Here is a 17,102-nt window from a genome sequence, read left to right as displayed (position 1 = left end):
ATTAAGGATTTGTGTCAAAAATTATTCAGTGTTGTTAGGAATAGCAAACGCCTGGAAAAGAATAAATATCTATTAAGTAAGAGTTGGATAAGTAAATTATGCTTCCTTTCCACATGGAATACTAGAAAGCAGTTAAAAAGAGGCAGCCCTACATGCAGAATGTAAGTAAGCTCCATGAAGAAAGGAATTATCTTTTTTGCTCGTTAATATATTCCCAAATAACTAGGGTTGTACCTGGTACATAGTGGGTGCTCAAGAAGTATTTACTGAATGGGGCACCTGAGTGGCTCAGTCGGTTAAGCATCCAACTACAGCTCAGGTCATGATCTCATGGTCCATGAGTTCGAGCCCCGTGTGGGACTCTGTGCTGACAGCTCTGAGCTTGGAGCCTGCATTATAACTGTGTCTCCTTCTCTTTCTCTCTGCCCCTCCCCTGCTCATGCTCTGCCTCTGTCTCTCAAAAGTAAATAAGTGTTAAAAAAAATTTTTAAAAAGAAGTATTTACTGAATAAATGAATAGGGAATATTTGTTGCATTTTTTAATACAAGGTACAAAACAATGTACATATAATGTGGCTTTATTTGTGTGAATAATAAAGATATATACACATGGGTACACATTTCATAAGTTTAGAAGTATAAATAAGAACCTGGTAACCACAAAGAAGAAATGGAGGCTGGTAGTTAGGGAGGGAAGTGCAATTTAACCTCATCATGTTCCTATTTATGAATAAAATAACATTCTCCAAGGGAAGAAAAGAAAATATCAACAAAAAAATCAATAAGGAACTAAAGAATGCCCTAATAGAAAGGGCAAGATATGAATAGGAAACTCACAAAAGAAGAAAGAGAAATTAACAATGTTCAAACTAAACAAAATGAACGCTAATAAAAGCAACACATGAACACTTTTTTACCTATCAAATCTGTAGACTAAAAAGATCCTCAAAACACACAGTTGGAAAGGGTAGAGGGAAATGGGAACACTCATTCACTGTTGATGGAAGCGTAATTTGGTATATCCTTTCTGGAGGATAATTCAGCCTCAAGAATTTGTAACAAAATGTACACTAAAGTTAGTTAGATACCTCCCTTACTTTAGCACAAGCTATCTAACTGCCAAGAATCAAACAAATGTAAAGGTTGTTTGTACAAAAAGATTCAAAGCAGTGTAGCTTATATATATGTGTGTGTGTGTATATATATATATATATATATATATAAACAATATATATATATGTGTATATATATATATATATATATATGCACACACACACAAACATATTAAATATATATACTTGTTTACCACTGGAAGACTAGGTAAGTAGGTAAGTAGATTTAAGTATGTATATTCAATGAAATTATTATGCAGACATTTAAAATTATTTATCTATATGCTTCTGGATTTGGAAAACTGCTCCAAAAACTGTTGAGAAAAAGAAAATAGGTCAGAAGAGAAAACAACAATCATTCACATTAAAAAATGAAGAGAAAAATATACGAAACTTCAGCAAATATAATAAAGGTTAAACATTAGAAGTATAATTATTTAAATTAGTAATAAGATAAAAGACAAGAATGCCCATTATCACCAGTAATATTCAACAACGTACCAGCTGTCCTGGTCATTATTATATGAAAAGAAATGAAATAAACTGCATAAATGTAGATTATAAAGCAACAAGACTCATCATTTACATAATATGATTGACCGCCTAGAGAATCCAAGAAAATCACTGAAAAAATAGTATTACAATACATAGAACAGTTTAATAAGTTTGATTCTTAACTTCTTATGTGAAACACACACACAAACACACCCCCCCCATAACAATAGCCAAGAAATTTTTGAAAAATGAAGATCAAATGAGAGAGACAATTGTTCTATCATAGTATTAGTTATGGACATTAAACAGTATGTATATATAATTTTAAACTTCAGTAAGATGAAATAAAAAAAAAAGTTAAAACACATACAACTCACCAGGAGAAAGTAGTTTCAACTTTCAACTGACAAATGATTAATAACTATATGCATGTAGTTGGTGATTTTATATATACAGCCATCAGATGCATTATGTATATAGTCATTATATATCTGTATTATACATAAATTACATATAAAAGGATAAACAACCTATTTTAAAAATGGGTAAAGGATATGAATAGGCACATAGAGAAGAGGAAATTAAAGTGGCCAATAAACATAAAACAAGAGGAACAAACTCCCTTATAATTTTTCAAATCAAACCTATAAGGTTTTATTGTTTTTTGTTCACTATAGTGGCAACTTTTTTAAAGCCCCATAATGTCACATACTGTGGAGAAGTGGATAGATATATTCTGGCACCGTCATTTAGGATGGAGACTGTCCATATCTACTGACTCTTGAAATTTCTAAACCAATTGACCCAGAAATCATAATTCTGTGAGTACAATCTTAGAAAAATTTGCAACAAACTTAATGTTCATCAATACTATACATCTGTTAAATAAATTGCTGCAGATTCTGTATAATTTAAAACAATAAGGATGATTCTATTTTTATTAAAAATTTTAAAACATATGTTCCAGTTCCTACTGCTAGAACGAATCTCCCAAGCTTAGTGACTTAAAACAACTAGGATTCAGACCAGGCACAGTGAAACTGGCTGATTTCTATTCCATCAAGTCTGGAGCCACAGCTGGGAGGACTTAACACCTGGGAGTTATTCACCAGCAGGGGCTCTTGACTAGAACATCTACATGGGGCCTCTCTGCTGAGGCTTCTTGATAGAATGATGATGGCTGCCGGGTAATCCTATCTTACATGGTAACTCAGGGCTTCAAAAGTAGGTATTCCATCAAACAATGGAGAAACTGCATTGCTTTCCTGACCTAGCTTCATGAGTCAGACAGTATCATTTCTGCCACTTTCTGTTGTCACAAGCCTGCTCAAATTCAAGGAGAGGGGATCTAGACTCTCCCTCTCAATGTCAAATCACATTGTAAGAGCATGTGAAATGGGAGACACAATGGTGACCATCTTTTTGAAAATACAGCCTGCCACAACGTATTAGAGAAGAAAGCAAATTGCAAGGTATCCATGGTCTGATGTCATATATATATACGTATATATATATATATATATATATGTACACGTGTATATATATATATATATATATATATATATACGTATATATGTATATATACGTGTATATATATATATATATACACGTGTACATATATATATGTATATATACGTATATATATATATGTATACACGTGTACATATATATACACGTGTATATATACGTATATATACACGTGTATATATACACCTTTTGTGTATCTGCACGCAAATGTGCATAAATGTGACTGGATAACGATGCATGGCGAATACACAGAAAATCGTTTCAAAAGATATACCTCAAACTGTTAACGACAGTTAGCTCCAAAGAGGGGAGTGGGATTACACAATTGGAGATGGAGGGAACCATTCACTTTGCTTCTAATGGGTTGAGACTCTGCAGTGAGTTCCAAGGTGAGATGTGTAAAGAACAAAAAGTAGTATGTCTGGAAAACTGCACGCAAGTAAAAATGGGACACGAGACATGATTTGGTGCCAATCAAACCATCCCAGCTAAATTTCTAAAAAGCATCATAAGATATAAGACGGTCAAATGTCAGATACCACTGAGGGAGAGGAAAACATCAAAATGGATGGCCTAATACTTACTTGAGCCAGGCAGTTCAATCTGTGGCTAATACAAGGTTGGTAACAAAGATGGGACTTTAGCAACACTTGAGCTTCTGTGCTGTGTTTTTTAGCTTTCTAGCAAAAAGCCCCTTTTATAAACTACAGTTTGGTCTCAACTGTAATAACAGGAAGAAAAAGCTTATTTCTTAATTATCCAGATATGTAGAAACACAAGGACATCCCTTTTCACCAAGTGCTACCCCAAACCTAGATTCAGATTGTGGGTGGAACTAGGATTGAGAATAAAAAAAGCACGGTATTGGGGTGGGGTTCTCTTATTGAATTTGACTATTTTCAACTAAAATTACTGAAGCTCCTTTACTGTGTGTAGATCCAGACTTTAGTAGTTTATTATGAGTTCAGTTTCAATAACGTTTTATAGTGAATACCAAGACTTACTATAAAACTACAGTAATCAGGACAGTGTTTTATTAGCATAAGAATGGCCTTACAGAGCCCAGCAATACTCCCACACTTATATGGTCATTTTGTTTTTGATGAGGATGCCCAAGCAATCCAATGGGGAGGGAAAAATCTCTTCAATAAATGTGTAGAAAAACTGTGTATACATACAGCGGCGGGGGGGAAGAACCTTTTTTTTTTTTTTTAATTTTTTTTTAATGTTTATTTATTTTTGAGACAGAGAGAGACAGAGCATGAACAGGGGAGGGGCAGAGAGAGAGGGAGACACAGAATCTGAAACGGGCTCCAGGCTCTGAGCTGTCAGCACAGAGCCCCACACGGGGCTCGAACTCACGGACAGTGAGATGATGACCTGAGCCGAAGTCGGAGGCTTAACTGACTGAGCCACCCAGGCGCCCCTAACGTTTATTTATTTTTGAGACAGGGAGAGACAGAGCATGAACGGGGGAGGGCCAGAGAGAGGGAGACACAGAATCCGAAACAGGCTCCAGGCTCTGAGCTGTCAGCACAGAGCCCGACGTGGGGCTCGAACTCACGGACCCCGAGATCATGACCTGAGCCGAAGTCAGATGCTTAACCGACTGAGCCACCCAGGCACTCCTAAAAAGAACCTTAATCCTTACTTCATACTGTATACAAAAATTAATTTGAGATGGATAATAGACATCCTAAAAGTTAAAACTATAGAGTTTCTAAGCTAGAAAAAAAAGTACAAGACAATATTTTTGTGACCTAAAGACAGGCAAAAGTCTCTTAGAGAAGACAGAGAAAATAAAAAAAGATAAAAGGAAAAAGTGGCTAAATCTAACTTCAAAATTAAAAATACCTCTTTTAAAGACATTGCTACAAAAATGAATAGGCTAGCCACAAACTAGGAGAAAACTGCTGTAAAGCATACATCTCATAATTCAATAGTGTCTAGAAATAACAAGCATTTCTATAACTCAGTAATAAAAAAACAAATAACCCCAAAGAAGGCACAATAGAGAAACAAAATCTAAGTGATTCTCAGTATAGAAGAACCAGATACTTGAGGAAAAAACTACCCCAATACCATCACCACCCTCGTATTTTATCCAAACTCCAAATACAATTAAAATATTATTTAATATTTCAAAAGGACAACATTAATTGGCATACAGACATGCCCACTAAAAAGGAAATCTGATATAAAAATAAATACTTCCTTCTATCCATTAATCTCACCCTAATTAACTCTTTAAAAATTATGCGTAATAATAATTCACACACACAAAAAGCTGAGTTACATATAATTATTTTTTTTATTCCACAGCCTTTTTAAAAATATAAACCACTAAGTAGTTTGAAAAACATACATGGCATAATCATTTAGCAGCCACGATACTACAAAAATAAAGTAAAACAGAATTAAGCATAACAGAACAAAATAATTCCCGCTGACTCACCCTCACTAGGAACACATAATGTTCACCAGGAATGCTAAATGGACCATCACCACCATTTTTCCATCACCAATTATCACAAAAATCAATCACAGGACCTATTCCCAAGAGATCACTGCATTTATACAGAAATATGTGCAATGTGCAGATATCAAGTGAACATCTGGAATTTAGTTCCAAGATACCATTTTTCCTTTTCTCTGGGAGACAAGTTCAATGGCAAGGTGGAACAGTGAAGACCATGAAACACCAAACACATGACTGGCCCAAACCCCTCCCAGGTGGTTGGTGAAACACAGGAAAAAGAAGGTTGAATACTGGAGCTGTACAATACAATAGCCACTAGTCACATATGGCTATTTACATTTTAATTATTTAAAATTAAATAAAATTAAAATTTACTTCCTCAGTCACACTAGCCACATTTCGAGTGTTCACTAGTTACACATGGCTAATGGCTACCATAACGGACAGTGCAAATATAGAACATTTCTGTCACCACAGAAAGTTCTTTTGGACAGCCTTGGATGTGGGAAGTGTTTCTTCTCCCTTTGCTTAGGCAGGATGTAGGCTGATTACGGAAGCAGCTTTGAGAAGCAAGTCTTCTCCCAGGATATTCCTAGGTTGGTGGTGGAGTCACAGAAGGGAGTAAAGTAGCCTTTCTTTACATAGATTACCTTCTCCTATATATGAAAGGGATGATCCTTTTAGGGGATCAAACAAAAACTAGACTCCACCAAAAATCTGTAAGGAAAATTAGAATACGTGAAGCAGATGGGAAAGCAGCAAGGTAGAATATTCTTTATCCCATTCCAAACCTCCATAGATTATGTCCACTGAGGAAGCGTACAGGTTCCCAGGGTCCTCCTCTAGAAAATCCTGATGTGGGGCAAGCCAGTAGCTGATTGCAAAAGCCAGTCCTGGCAGGTGTTTCATGAAAAAAGCTAGCATGTCTTCACTCTGCTTACTGTCTGAGCAGAGCAGTGTTGCCTGGAGTATTGTTAGTTGTGAAGGAGTTGCAGTGTTGATCTGTTTCAAACGTTATGCTCCTTTACAACCGTATTTTGTAGCCAGAGCACAGACTGCTACTCTGTTCCCCAAAGATCCACAATCATCGTTTTCCTTAGATTTCCTCAGATTTTTTGTTGAAGGCTGTTTTATGTCCAGCTACAAAAACTACATTTCTCATGCAACCTTGCAGATATAACACAGTCTGGCCAATGAGATGTAAGTAAAAGTTGCTGGGCTGCTGAGAAAGCTCTTTAAAAGGAAGCCGACTCAAAATGGTGTGCCTCATTTCCTCTTTCAGCTTCCTTCATCTTCTTGCGGGGGGGGCTGCAGCAACCATCTTGGGACCTATGGGAAAAGCCAAGGGAACCTCAGGGGCCACCTTGGCCCTGACATCTGTGAGCTGCTGAACCAACACCAGCAATAGTTTACCCCCGACCTCCTTGTCACATGAGAACGAAACAAAATCCCTACTTTGTTTAAGCTACCCTTAAGTCCAATAACTTCCTACTGTATTACCGAGAGAGCAATCCATCTTGGTTCCCAATAGGAAAGCAAAATTTCCATCTTAATGTAAAAAAACAAAAAAACAAAACCAAAAAAACCAAGGGGTGCTTTGGTGGCTCAGTCGGTTAAACATCCGACTTCGGCTCGGGTCATGATCTGGGTTTGTGAGTTCGAGCCCCGCGTCAGGCTCTGTGCTGACAGCTCAGAGCCTGGAGCCTGCTTCAGATTCTATGTCTCCCCCTCTCTCTCTGCCCCTTCCCTTTTTTTTAATTAAAAAAAAAAAAAAACTTGTCGGAAGAATCCATATATATATTCAATAAAGTTCAAGTAACTTCAGAGAGTCATAAAAAAAATCAAGTTAAGTATAAAAATTTTAACTTCAGGGGCACTTGGGTGGCTCAGTGGGTTGAGTATCCGACTTTGGCTCAGGTCATGATCTCACGGTTCATTGGTTCCAACCCTGCATTGTGTGTTGCACTGACGGCACGGAGCCTGCTTTCGATTCTCTCTCTGCCGCTTGCCCACTTGTGCTCTAGCTCTGTCTCTCTCAGAAATAAACAAACACTAATTTTTTTTTTTTTTAATTTTAACTTCAACCCATCCACATCTACACAGCACAACAGTGGAAGAAAATTATTAGGCTTATTACATAAAATAGCTACTGTTAAGGAAAACAAGAGGATTTTTAGCTGAATTCATCAGGATGTTTTTCCTGAATGCCTATTATATTCTAACTACTGTTCTAAACATAGGTCGGCCCTTCTGATCACCCAAATTCTTATGTGGTAAGATGCTAACTACTCAGATAATTAACCACATTATTATTTAATCTGTAACTTCATTTTGTGTGGACAAAGTAAGAAATGTAGAGTTGATAATTCATTTCACTGATTCAAAACAAAACAAAACAAAACAAAAACAAACAAAAAACAAACAAATAACAAAAATCAACTGCAAGGATCTGCAACTCCATTTTAACTTCCTCTTGTAAGTGACACAGACGCCTGACAGTGATTTCCTAATGATCCCAGAATTTTAATTGTGGTTTTAGCTATAATAAGTACACCTGCCCCAGAGTAGTTATAAAAATTAAAACCAAAGTATAGTACTGTGTAAATACTTTCTATGTATTGCACTAGCACCATTAGTATTCTAAACATCCCTAGATTAGCAGGTATGAGTTAGAAGAAGTAAATATTTACCACTATCCTAAATGGTTAACTATATACAATGTTTAAATTTGGGGCCATTAAAAAAAATTAGCTCTTTTGCACTTATTTTGAAACTGTAAACAAAATTGGAAATATGAAATGTCAAGCTATAAATGGGGATGTTGCATGTAAAACAACTCACCTAGTTCCAAGTTTCCACCCCTGCAAGTGAACCAAAAACAAATCCTGGCAACCTGTCATTCCCAGAAAAGCCAGTGCATGGCACACTCTGGGTAAATTTTCTCTCTTATTCTGTGGAACTGCACCAGATGGCATCAGTCCTGCATGTACAGCTGTGCCCTAAAATTGAAGTTCAGATATAGGAGTCTACTTTATTAGACATTTTAGATTTTGCAGGTGTGAGTGTGATGTCATTCTCATTCAACTTAAAATGGTTATCTTTCCAAGTGGAACTGCTGATTCACTGCATTGACAGGTTTGGAAATCAGTGAAACAATCAAGATTATTTACCCTAATAAAATTCGAAGTCATTTTAAACAACTGAAATTTAGACACAGCAATGAAATAAGAACACCTGACATAAAATACTAACATTTCATAATAACTGAATTATGGCTCATTTCCTTATAATGTAAGAAATTCAACTCAGCTTCTAACATGGCTGAAGAGTCACTAAATACCTTCTATTTGAAATAGAACATAAGAATCTTCTATAATCAAGTTACATTTGAATAATGAGCCGTTATTTTAAACGTTCCTTATTTTTCAAATGTTTTAATGTTTAACCCACATGCATAACATCTTTGAAAATCAATTTGGGATAGTGATAGGATCGGAATGTGGTCAGCGGATGGAGCAGCCAACATGTACAAACTGGGAAACTAGAGCATTGTGGGTGTTAGAGCATTAGATCAAGAATACATACAGATAGAAAAAAAAGTGAGTTCAGAAGTAGTTCTAATTTGGGAGGTCAGTCTTTGTTGAGTTTTGGAAAAATGATGATTGAATAAATGAATAGAAAAAGGCAGTTCAAGTACAGGTGTCAAAGTTTCAAAAGCAGAGTGCCTAACCAAGCAGGAGTGAGGCAGGAGAACACCAGCTGCAAGTTCTGGGAGCAAATGTGAAGAAGCTTAATTCCCAGAGTTTAGGGCCACATTCCAGGCAGGCAGTGATGGAGTAACAGGAATAAATAGTTTTTTGGTTTTTGTTCTTCTTCTTTTTTTTTTTTTTTTTTTGCCTATTAAAATGGCAACTTAGTAATTAATAGATTACAAGGAGGGAAGGAGGGTATAAAATGGCACTGGGCACAAGATAGAAAAGTAACCATTCCTTTCATGTCCTTTCAAACAAAGTCAGTAGAACCACAACCCAGATTAATCCTGGGATGGCAGCACACTACTCACCCTCAGTTCTCCAGAGTCTCCTCTCTAGAAGAGTCAGGGCTCGTTTACACCCCTGGACACCAGTGGCACTGCTAGGAAGATTAAAGGATTACAAAATCAAGAAGTCAAGGAGGTGGTTAAAATAATTTTCAGTCCAGTTATTAATAAAGTACGAAGCGATTGTTTTCCATCCTTGTAAACAAGTATAATTGCTAATTAACTACTCCTACACTCATCTTCAGTGTCCATATTAACCATATAACCCTATAGTTAAATGCCACTATGGAAGTGTCAACCAATTAGAGACCTATTGTTTAAAATACAAGATAGAGTCACTGCAGTTGATTCTGGGATTCAAACTGGAAATTCAAATGAAGTTATACTATAGCTCTGATAAAGAGAAGGATGGATAGACAGATAGAATTATATATATTTATATATAGAGAGAAATATATGCGTATATATACACATACATACACACACCTATACTTCATTAACAACAGGTCTGTTCAAGCAACGTGAAATAGAAATATGGGAAAGTATCTGAATGTCTCAGCCAAATAAAAAAGAAAATTCCCCATAATTATGTTTACCTACATGAGACTATTTTTCCTTACCTTGAATTAACAAAGTAATTGTCTTCTGCTTCACTTTCATATTATCAACTTAGGCAAAACTTAGTATTTTGTTGTTTTTATCCTCTCTACATGGTCATTTTACCTCAAATTAATAAATATTTTCAAAATTCAGTCATGACATGGACAGCTTATCCCACCTTAATGTGACTAATCCTAACCCTTACTGAAGACAAAAGATACCTGCATTACATATTTCAACTCCTAGACCCCCTGCACTGTTTTCCAAAAGAGTAGAATGTTTATTAAAATTGCAAACACTCCTCACATCCCATTCTAATTTCTACGCTCCTCTACATAGACACTGACTCTTGCCCTGAGTTAGGAATCAGTTTGGCTCCTCAGTTCTAATAGAAGTTCATCAGTTCTAAGTGTGAGAGAGTTCTTTCATTGCTCCCATTTCCTCCATCTTAACCTCTCACTTTTTCAGGCCCTGGGTCTTCAGAAGTTTAGCTGTAACCAGGGACAAAGTGTCATCCGGGGCGGTGCCCTCTTACCATTGGCAGAAGACGTCCATCTCGGGTTGTTCAGGTCCCCTCTGTGAAGGGTTTCCCATTACCAACCGGAGCTGCAGTTGCCGCCTTCAAGGCACCAACCCAGGGCGGCAGCTTGACTCCAGAACTCGAGACAGCAAAAATCGAACAAAAAGCATCTGGAAGATGAAACTCTTATTTCCCCAAACTGACATTGCCTGGAGGGTGCTTAGGGCACATTAATGAGAAGTTTATTGCTGCCGGTCAATCTTCTCGCAAATGGTCTAGTCATGTATTCTGAAAAGACATCCTTGCTCCTCCGGTCCTCTTTTTCCTATTGCCCTAAAACGTGTAAACAGTACCTCTTTTCACCGGCCCTCCAGAGCAACCCCAAGGCACCTCTCAAATGACTTCTAAGTCTCGCCGTCCCGCTGTTCCAGATTCTAAACCCACCCGGTGTGGCAGGCAACTCTGTAGCCATCAACCGGGTCGGTGGCTAGGAGAGGAGTAAGGATTTAGGGGAAGATAGGCCGCTGCCAGACGAACCTCAGCCTCTACCAAAGGGCAAAGATATTTAAAGCAGTATTCGGCATACTTCAAGTGTGCACTGTTTCCTCCTGCTCCCTGTCCCAAAGCCCATACTCTAAATAATTTGGACATTTAGGTTGACATTCGATTTTTGGAATCAAATTTGGTATGGAAGGTTGGGCTGAATTATCCGAATGATTTAGCTTGCCATCCTCTGGGAACAAGCTAAAATGCAGTGGGACTGGGAAGAAGAGCTTGCAGGTGCCCAAAGCCATTCCGGCTCCAAAGGCTGAACGTCTCTCTTTCTCCCTCTCTCCCCACCCCGGAAAAGCTGAGGGTCCATTCCTAAGAGCACAGCGCTAGCCCAGACCCCATACACCCACCGTGCCTGGCAACAGAGCGTGCTTCAAGCCCAGAGCCTCCCCGAGGGGCCGAGAAACTCGCCCCTCCGCAGGCCCCTTCCACCTCCGAACGAACCTGCCAGCGCTACCACGGAGCCTAGCACTGGAACCTGGGTGGCCACGCGGACAGAGAGTCGAGGCTAAGACCCAGCCTGGCGCCCGCGCAGCTCCGTGCCCTCCCGCTAGTGCCCGCGCCTTACGGGTCACACCGCTTGCTCTCGGGAGAAGCCCCAAGGCTCCCGGTGCAGTGAGAGACGCCCGGGCTGGAGCGCCCCAGCCGTGCTGGCCACAGAGTTCTTCAGCTGCTTGATGACCACGAAGAGCAAGAGGAAAAGTAAGAAGAGCAGGAAGAAAAAGAGCGCCAGGTAGAGCAGAAAGTTGAGCTCCCACTCCATGCTTGAGGCGCCGGCGCTCGGTGGTTGTGCGCGCTAGGCGCGGATAGCAGCTGGCGGACCAGGCTTGCCACCCGTTCTCCCACCTCCGAGTCTCCTCCGCCCCCTTACGGGCGCCCGGCGTTGGGCGCCTACTTCTCGGTCCGTGCTTGGCCTCCCCCAGTTCGGAGGAAAAGCGCCAAGGAGCTGGTTAATCCCAGCTCCGCCTCTCCCAGCAGGCACGAGAGCCTCCCGCTTCGCTGAGATCCTCTCCTGCGCTCTTGGGGACGTGAGCGGATTTTTCTAGGAGCGAATTTAGCGGGCGGGGACGCCAGGAGAAGAGGTCACGGCTCAGTCTCCAAGGGGTGTTGGGGCTGGTGTTTTGCAAATGATTTTAAGATTTCCACCCCCATCATCCAATGGATTCCTAGTCCCCTCCCTTCCTAATTAATTGATTTCTGGATATTTTCCCCTGTCCTGGTTTTCCCAGAGGGAAAACATGCCATGGCCCAGAAACCCAAAAGAATTAAAGGTAGCAGTGAAGGTGGGGTCTAAAGGGCTATTAGATGACTTCCTTCTGTGAGATGACTTCATGGTGCCTGAGTGAATTCCAGTTCAACCTGCCTTGCTCTTCAGAGTCGCACACGTACTCAGTCCAGAGTGCTCTTTTCTATGGACAACAACAGGCCACTTAGAAAAGCATTAATAACAGGGGCACCTGGGTGGCTCAGTCGGTTAAGCCTCCGACTTCTGCTTAGGTCATAATCTCATGGTTCCCGAAGTAAAGCCCTGCGCTGGGCTCTGTGCTGACAGCTCAGAGCCTGGAGCCTGCTTGGGATTCTGCCTCTCCCTCTCTCTCTAACCCCCAACTCTCTCCCCCTTCCCCGCCCTGCCCTCTCCCCAAAATAAACAAACATTATAAACATTAAAAAAAAGGAGTAACTGGCTGGCTCAGTAGGTAGAGCCTGAAACTCTTAAAAAAAAAAAAAAAGGAAAGAAAAGCATTAACAACAAAACGCATTTCAAAAGTTATATTGTATAAAGCTTCACAGAATGTTGATTTGAAATTGAATTTCCTTGGTGGAAAGCAGAAACAATACAATAAACAATTACTTGAAATGTTCGTTTAAGTCCCTAACACCTATCTGTATTTGGTTAAGATCACCCATAGTCTATATGGTGTAGCTTGTAAAGAAACCCAGTTTATCCAGAGCTGTGTAACAAATTACCCCAAAACTCAATGCCTTAAGACAACAGAAACATTGGTTCTCTCTCATAGTTTCTGTGAGTTAAGAGTTTGGTAGCACTTAGCTTGGTGATCCTGACCTGGAGTTTCTTACGAGGTTAGGGTCAGATGTCAGGCAAGGCCACAGTCACCTGAAGGCTTGTCTGGAACTGGAGGATCCACTTCCAAGGTAGCTCGCTTTTATCACCAGAACAGTGCTGGCTGTTGGTGAGAGGCCTCAGCTCTTTCCCATGTGGACTTCTCCACAGGCCTGCTTGTGTGTCCTTGTAACACTGTGCTGGCTTCTCCCATAGCAAGTGGCCCAAGAGAACAAGGCTAGCTCTTTGTGGCTAGCTTAAGAAGTCATATATCAACACTTCTGTAATGTCCTATTAGTCACACAGGTGAGCCTTACAGTGAAGGAGTCCAAGGACATGAACATCAGGGGTAAGGATCATCAGGGGCCATCTTGGAGTCTTGCCATCAAAGCTGGTAATGCAACATGTTGTCATTGTCCATTTCATGGGCCTCCGACTTAATTCATTTTTTATTTGTGAAGATACAGGAGAGCCCCCTGGGCTGAATTCAGGGAATAAGTCTTGACATACACATTCCAGATTATTTAATAGTCTGCCTGTAATAAATGGCTACTCCAGGGATGGCAAGGGTTCAAAGAAACAGGATGGTATGGAAAAAGCTGTGAACCGGTAGTCTCGAGGACCCAAATCTAGTTTCTACTCCACCTGTCAGAGGTTACTTCACTTCTCTGACTCAGTCCCCTCACCTATAATATACCTTGCTTACCTTTTCCCTGGGTTTGTTGTAAGGATAAAAAATAAATTAGGATGTTGAATAAGAATGTGTTTTGCTAGATAAATGTCAGATACTATTATTAATCTGTTGCTGAGGATTCCCAGTGTATAAAAATATACTGTGCAAAATTTCTAGCTCCTAGGCATCTCACCAAGCATTGTACACTATAAGAAATCTCTCTCTTGATTATTAATCCATCTCATAGGCAGTGGTGTGCTGGCTCATAAATTATTTGGAAAAATTTTGCAAGCCATTTGTTAAAATACAGCTATTGTTAAAAATTAAATCATATAGGGGTGCCTGGTTGGCTCAGTCCAAGAGCATCCAGCTCTTGATTTCAGCTCAGGTCATGATCTCATGCTCTGTGGATTCAAGCCCAGAATTGGGCACTGCACAGACAGTGCAGAGCCTGCTTGGAATTCTCTCTCTCCCTCCCTCTCTCTCTCAAAATAAATACAAAATAAACAGCAAAAAAATCATATAAACTTATAAATTATGTTAACAACAAAGGTAATGAATACTCATAAATAAATACTTATAAATAAAAACTAATTACTTATGAATTATTTTACTACATTTCACTATTTTCTATGCACTTGAGGTTATTTACATCTGTTGTAGCTGTATGGCTGAAATATTATATAATAGTATATATTACTGTACATCTTTTTAAAAATTTTTTTATGTTTTTATTTTATTTTTGAGAGAGAGAGTGTGAGCAGGGGAGGGGCAGAGAGAGAGACGCGGAGACACAGAATCCGAAGCAAGCTCCAGGCTCCCAGCTGTCAGCACAGAGCCCCAAATGGGACTCAAACTCACAGACTGAGATCATGACCTGAGCCAAAGTCAGTCGCTCAACTGACTGAGCCACCCAGGTGCCCTGAAAATCTCTTTTCAGTTGTGTTCAGATGTCATGTGGGTAGCCTGAAATTGGCCACAGTGGGAGTGTTTGCCCTTGGAAATGTCCAGATGTTACAAATCAGGGCCAGAGAGCCAGTTGTTAAACAATTACCACCACACTATGGCTCATGGAGCTACTGAGAATTTAAAGTCTTACCTGAAAGCAGAGATTTGTAAGATTTGTGAAGCACCACATGTTCTTACTGGTAGAATACTCCATTTTACCTAATCTTGATAGGAGGACAGAATCCAGTGACTGCTTTCCACTGCCACCTCCCATTATGGAAACCAAGAGGGTCAGATATATCTTTTACTCACTCCTGATACAATGAAGGAAGAAGGGCAGAAAGAGCCATGCCAGAAACTCAGCCAAATATCCTCAATTCCACAACTCTGAAGTTTGGGAGCAGTCAGAACAGGAGGAAATGTTTGGAGGTTAGATGCATCCCAGTGGCAGAGAAACTCCAAGACCCAGACCAGTCCTGGGAGTGACCTGGGTGTGGCTCTCATTGCCCGCCTCCGTGATGTCCTTTACTCTGCCCCTTTCCCAAACTTGACTCTCCTGCCTCTCTTCCATTCTGTGAGCTGCCACTGGTTTTCCAGTAGATCTTATTGTAGCGAGAAGGAGTGTTTAATGGCAGCTGGCAGATGGGAATACTGACTGGGAAAGCATTACTTACTCACTTTACATATGTTATATGCTTAAAATCAATAAAGTGTTTGAAATATGCCATTTGGCACATTGCCATCCAGATAGCCAAGCTATCAAAGGATGGAAATTGAAACACAGAGAGGTTACATGACCTCCTTAAAGCCACACAGCCAACAAGTGGCAAAACTGGGATGTGAACCAAGGGAGTTTGGCTCCAGAACCTTCACTCTCAACCCCCATGGTATCCTGTCTCCCAGAAGAAAGTACCCTTTTCTTGTGTATCACCATCAAATTAATGATCACACTTTTTTTTTTCTTTTGAGTGACAAACTTAAAGAAAACACATTTCAAGAAATATATACCTTTTGCTTACTTACATCTCAGCTCCTTTCTTTGAAATCTTGAAGGTAAAAGCTTCAAATGAGCCAGTGTTTGCCTGGAGATGCTGAGGAAAGAAGCCAAGGGATGAAAGTTTTAGGTCACCACGTTCAAACCCATTTCAGCCTTCCTGACCATAACTATTTAGATTTTCCATTTATCTGAGCAGCTTAAATAGATTTATAAATATTAACTAATATATCCTCATAGTCACTCTCAGTAGGATCTATATTTGAAATAATGTTGCTACAAGAAAAAATAACTTATTACACTTATTACATGTTCCCAGTACTTTTAAGCCTCTGGTCATATTTATACACCTCATAAGATGGTCTGAATTCAGTTTCTATTATATAAATGACTCCATAGAAATAAGACACAATCTTTCTCTACCTAAGTATGCATATTAATGGAAATCTGTGGAAAGAAAACCTAAGAATTTAAAGGGCAGAAAGGACACTTACTATAGATAAGCATTTGTCTGGTTCTAGCACCTAAAAAGAAAGCCCTTGTATGCAAACTGGTAAAGTAGATGGAGGCTACATCATTACAATCCCATACTACTGTCCACAAAGTTGACCCTGCATATGCGTCCACATAACATGGCACTACTCAGAGTCAGACTTTATGTATCATTCAACTCCTCAGTCCACTCCTTACAAGTCTCAGAACAACTGGATATTGACCCAGGGCTGTTCCAGGTCCTGGCTATGGACAGCTATGGTGTATATTAGAATAGGGTTCTCTCTCCCTTTGTCTGCTCTGTTCCTCCTCACCCTCACCTCTGATAGGGAGGGATCTTTTATCATAACAAGCATCAAAGCTATTTATGAGAAGTGATTAAGGGTAGCAATAGAAGAGTTTGTCTTATAAATAAGTGTGCTTCTCTAAAGACTATGAAGACCCGGGCACCTGGGTGACTCAGTCTGTTAAGCATCAGACTCTTGGTTTCAGCTCAGGTCATGATTTCATGGTTTGTGGGTTTGAACCCCAAGTCAGGCTCTGAGCTGGCAGCACGGAGGCTGCTTGGGATTCTCTCTCTCTCCCTCTCTCTCTCTGCCCCTTGCCGCT

At 39.8% G+C, this 17,102-nt stretch overlaps 1 protein-coding gene and 1 long non-coding RNA gene across 3 annotated transcripts in view; both read right to left on the bottom strand.

Annotated features, from left to right (window-relative positions):
• Positions 1–5,459: 5,459 nt before the first annotated feature.
• LOC122217016 overlaps positions 5,460–17,102 on the bottom strand; it is a 44,643-nt gene continuing 33,000 nt past the window's right edge. The window contains exons 2-4 of one of the 2 annotated variants that reach the window (XR_006201253.1): positions 16,031–16,098; positions 9,677–9,747; positions 5,460–6,976 (exon numbers count right to left, since the gene is read on the bottom strand). This is a non-coding gene — a long non-coding RNA (uncharacterized LOC122217016). The remainder of the gene's footprint in view (positions 6,977–9,676; positions 9,748–16,030; positions 16,099–17,102) is intronic. The other variant, XR_006201254.1, reaches the window with a different exon arrangement.
• On the bottom strand, positions 11,896–12,087 carry SMIM43 (small integral membrane protein 43). Its single transcript, XM_042933929.1, has one exon. It carries the CDS (start codon positions 12,085–12,087, stop codon positions 11,896–11,898), a length of 192 nt encoding a protein of 63 aa, XP_042789863.1.

Source organism: Panthera leo, chromosome B1 (genome assembly GCF_018350215.1).
Source record: "Panthera leo isolate Ple1 chromosome B1, P.leo_Ple1_pat1.1, whole genome shotgun sequence".
In the NCBI taxonomy this organism is placed as follows: Eukaryota; Metazoa; Chordata; class Mammalia; order Carnivora; family Felidae; genus Panthera; species Panthera leo.
Note: the sequence above shows the minus strand (reverse complement) of the source record. Positions and strands in the feature narration are given on the sequence as shown.

What these genes read in the sequence shown, in the direction of transcription:
- SMIM43 (XM_042933929.1), bottom strand. Translation starts at nt 12,087, where the DNA reads ATGGAGTGGGAGCTCAACTTTCTGCTCTACCTGGCGCTCTTTTTCTTC.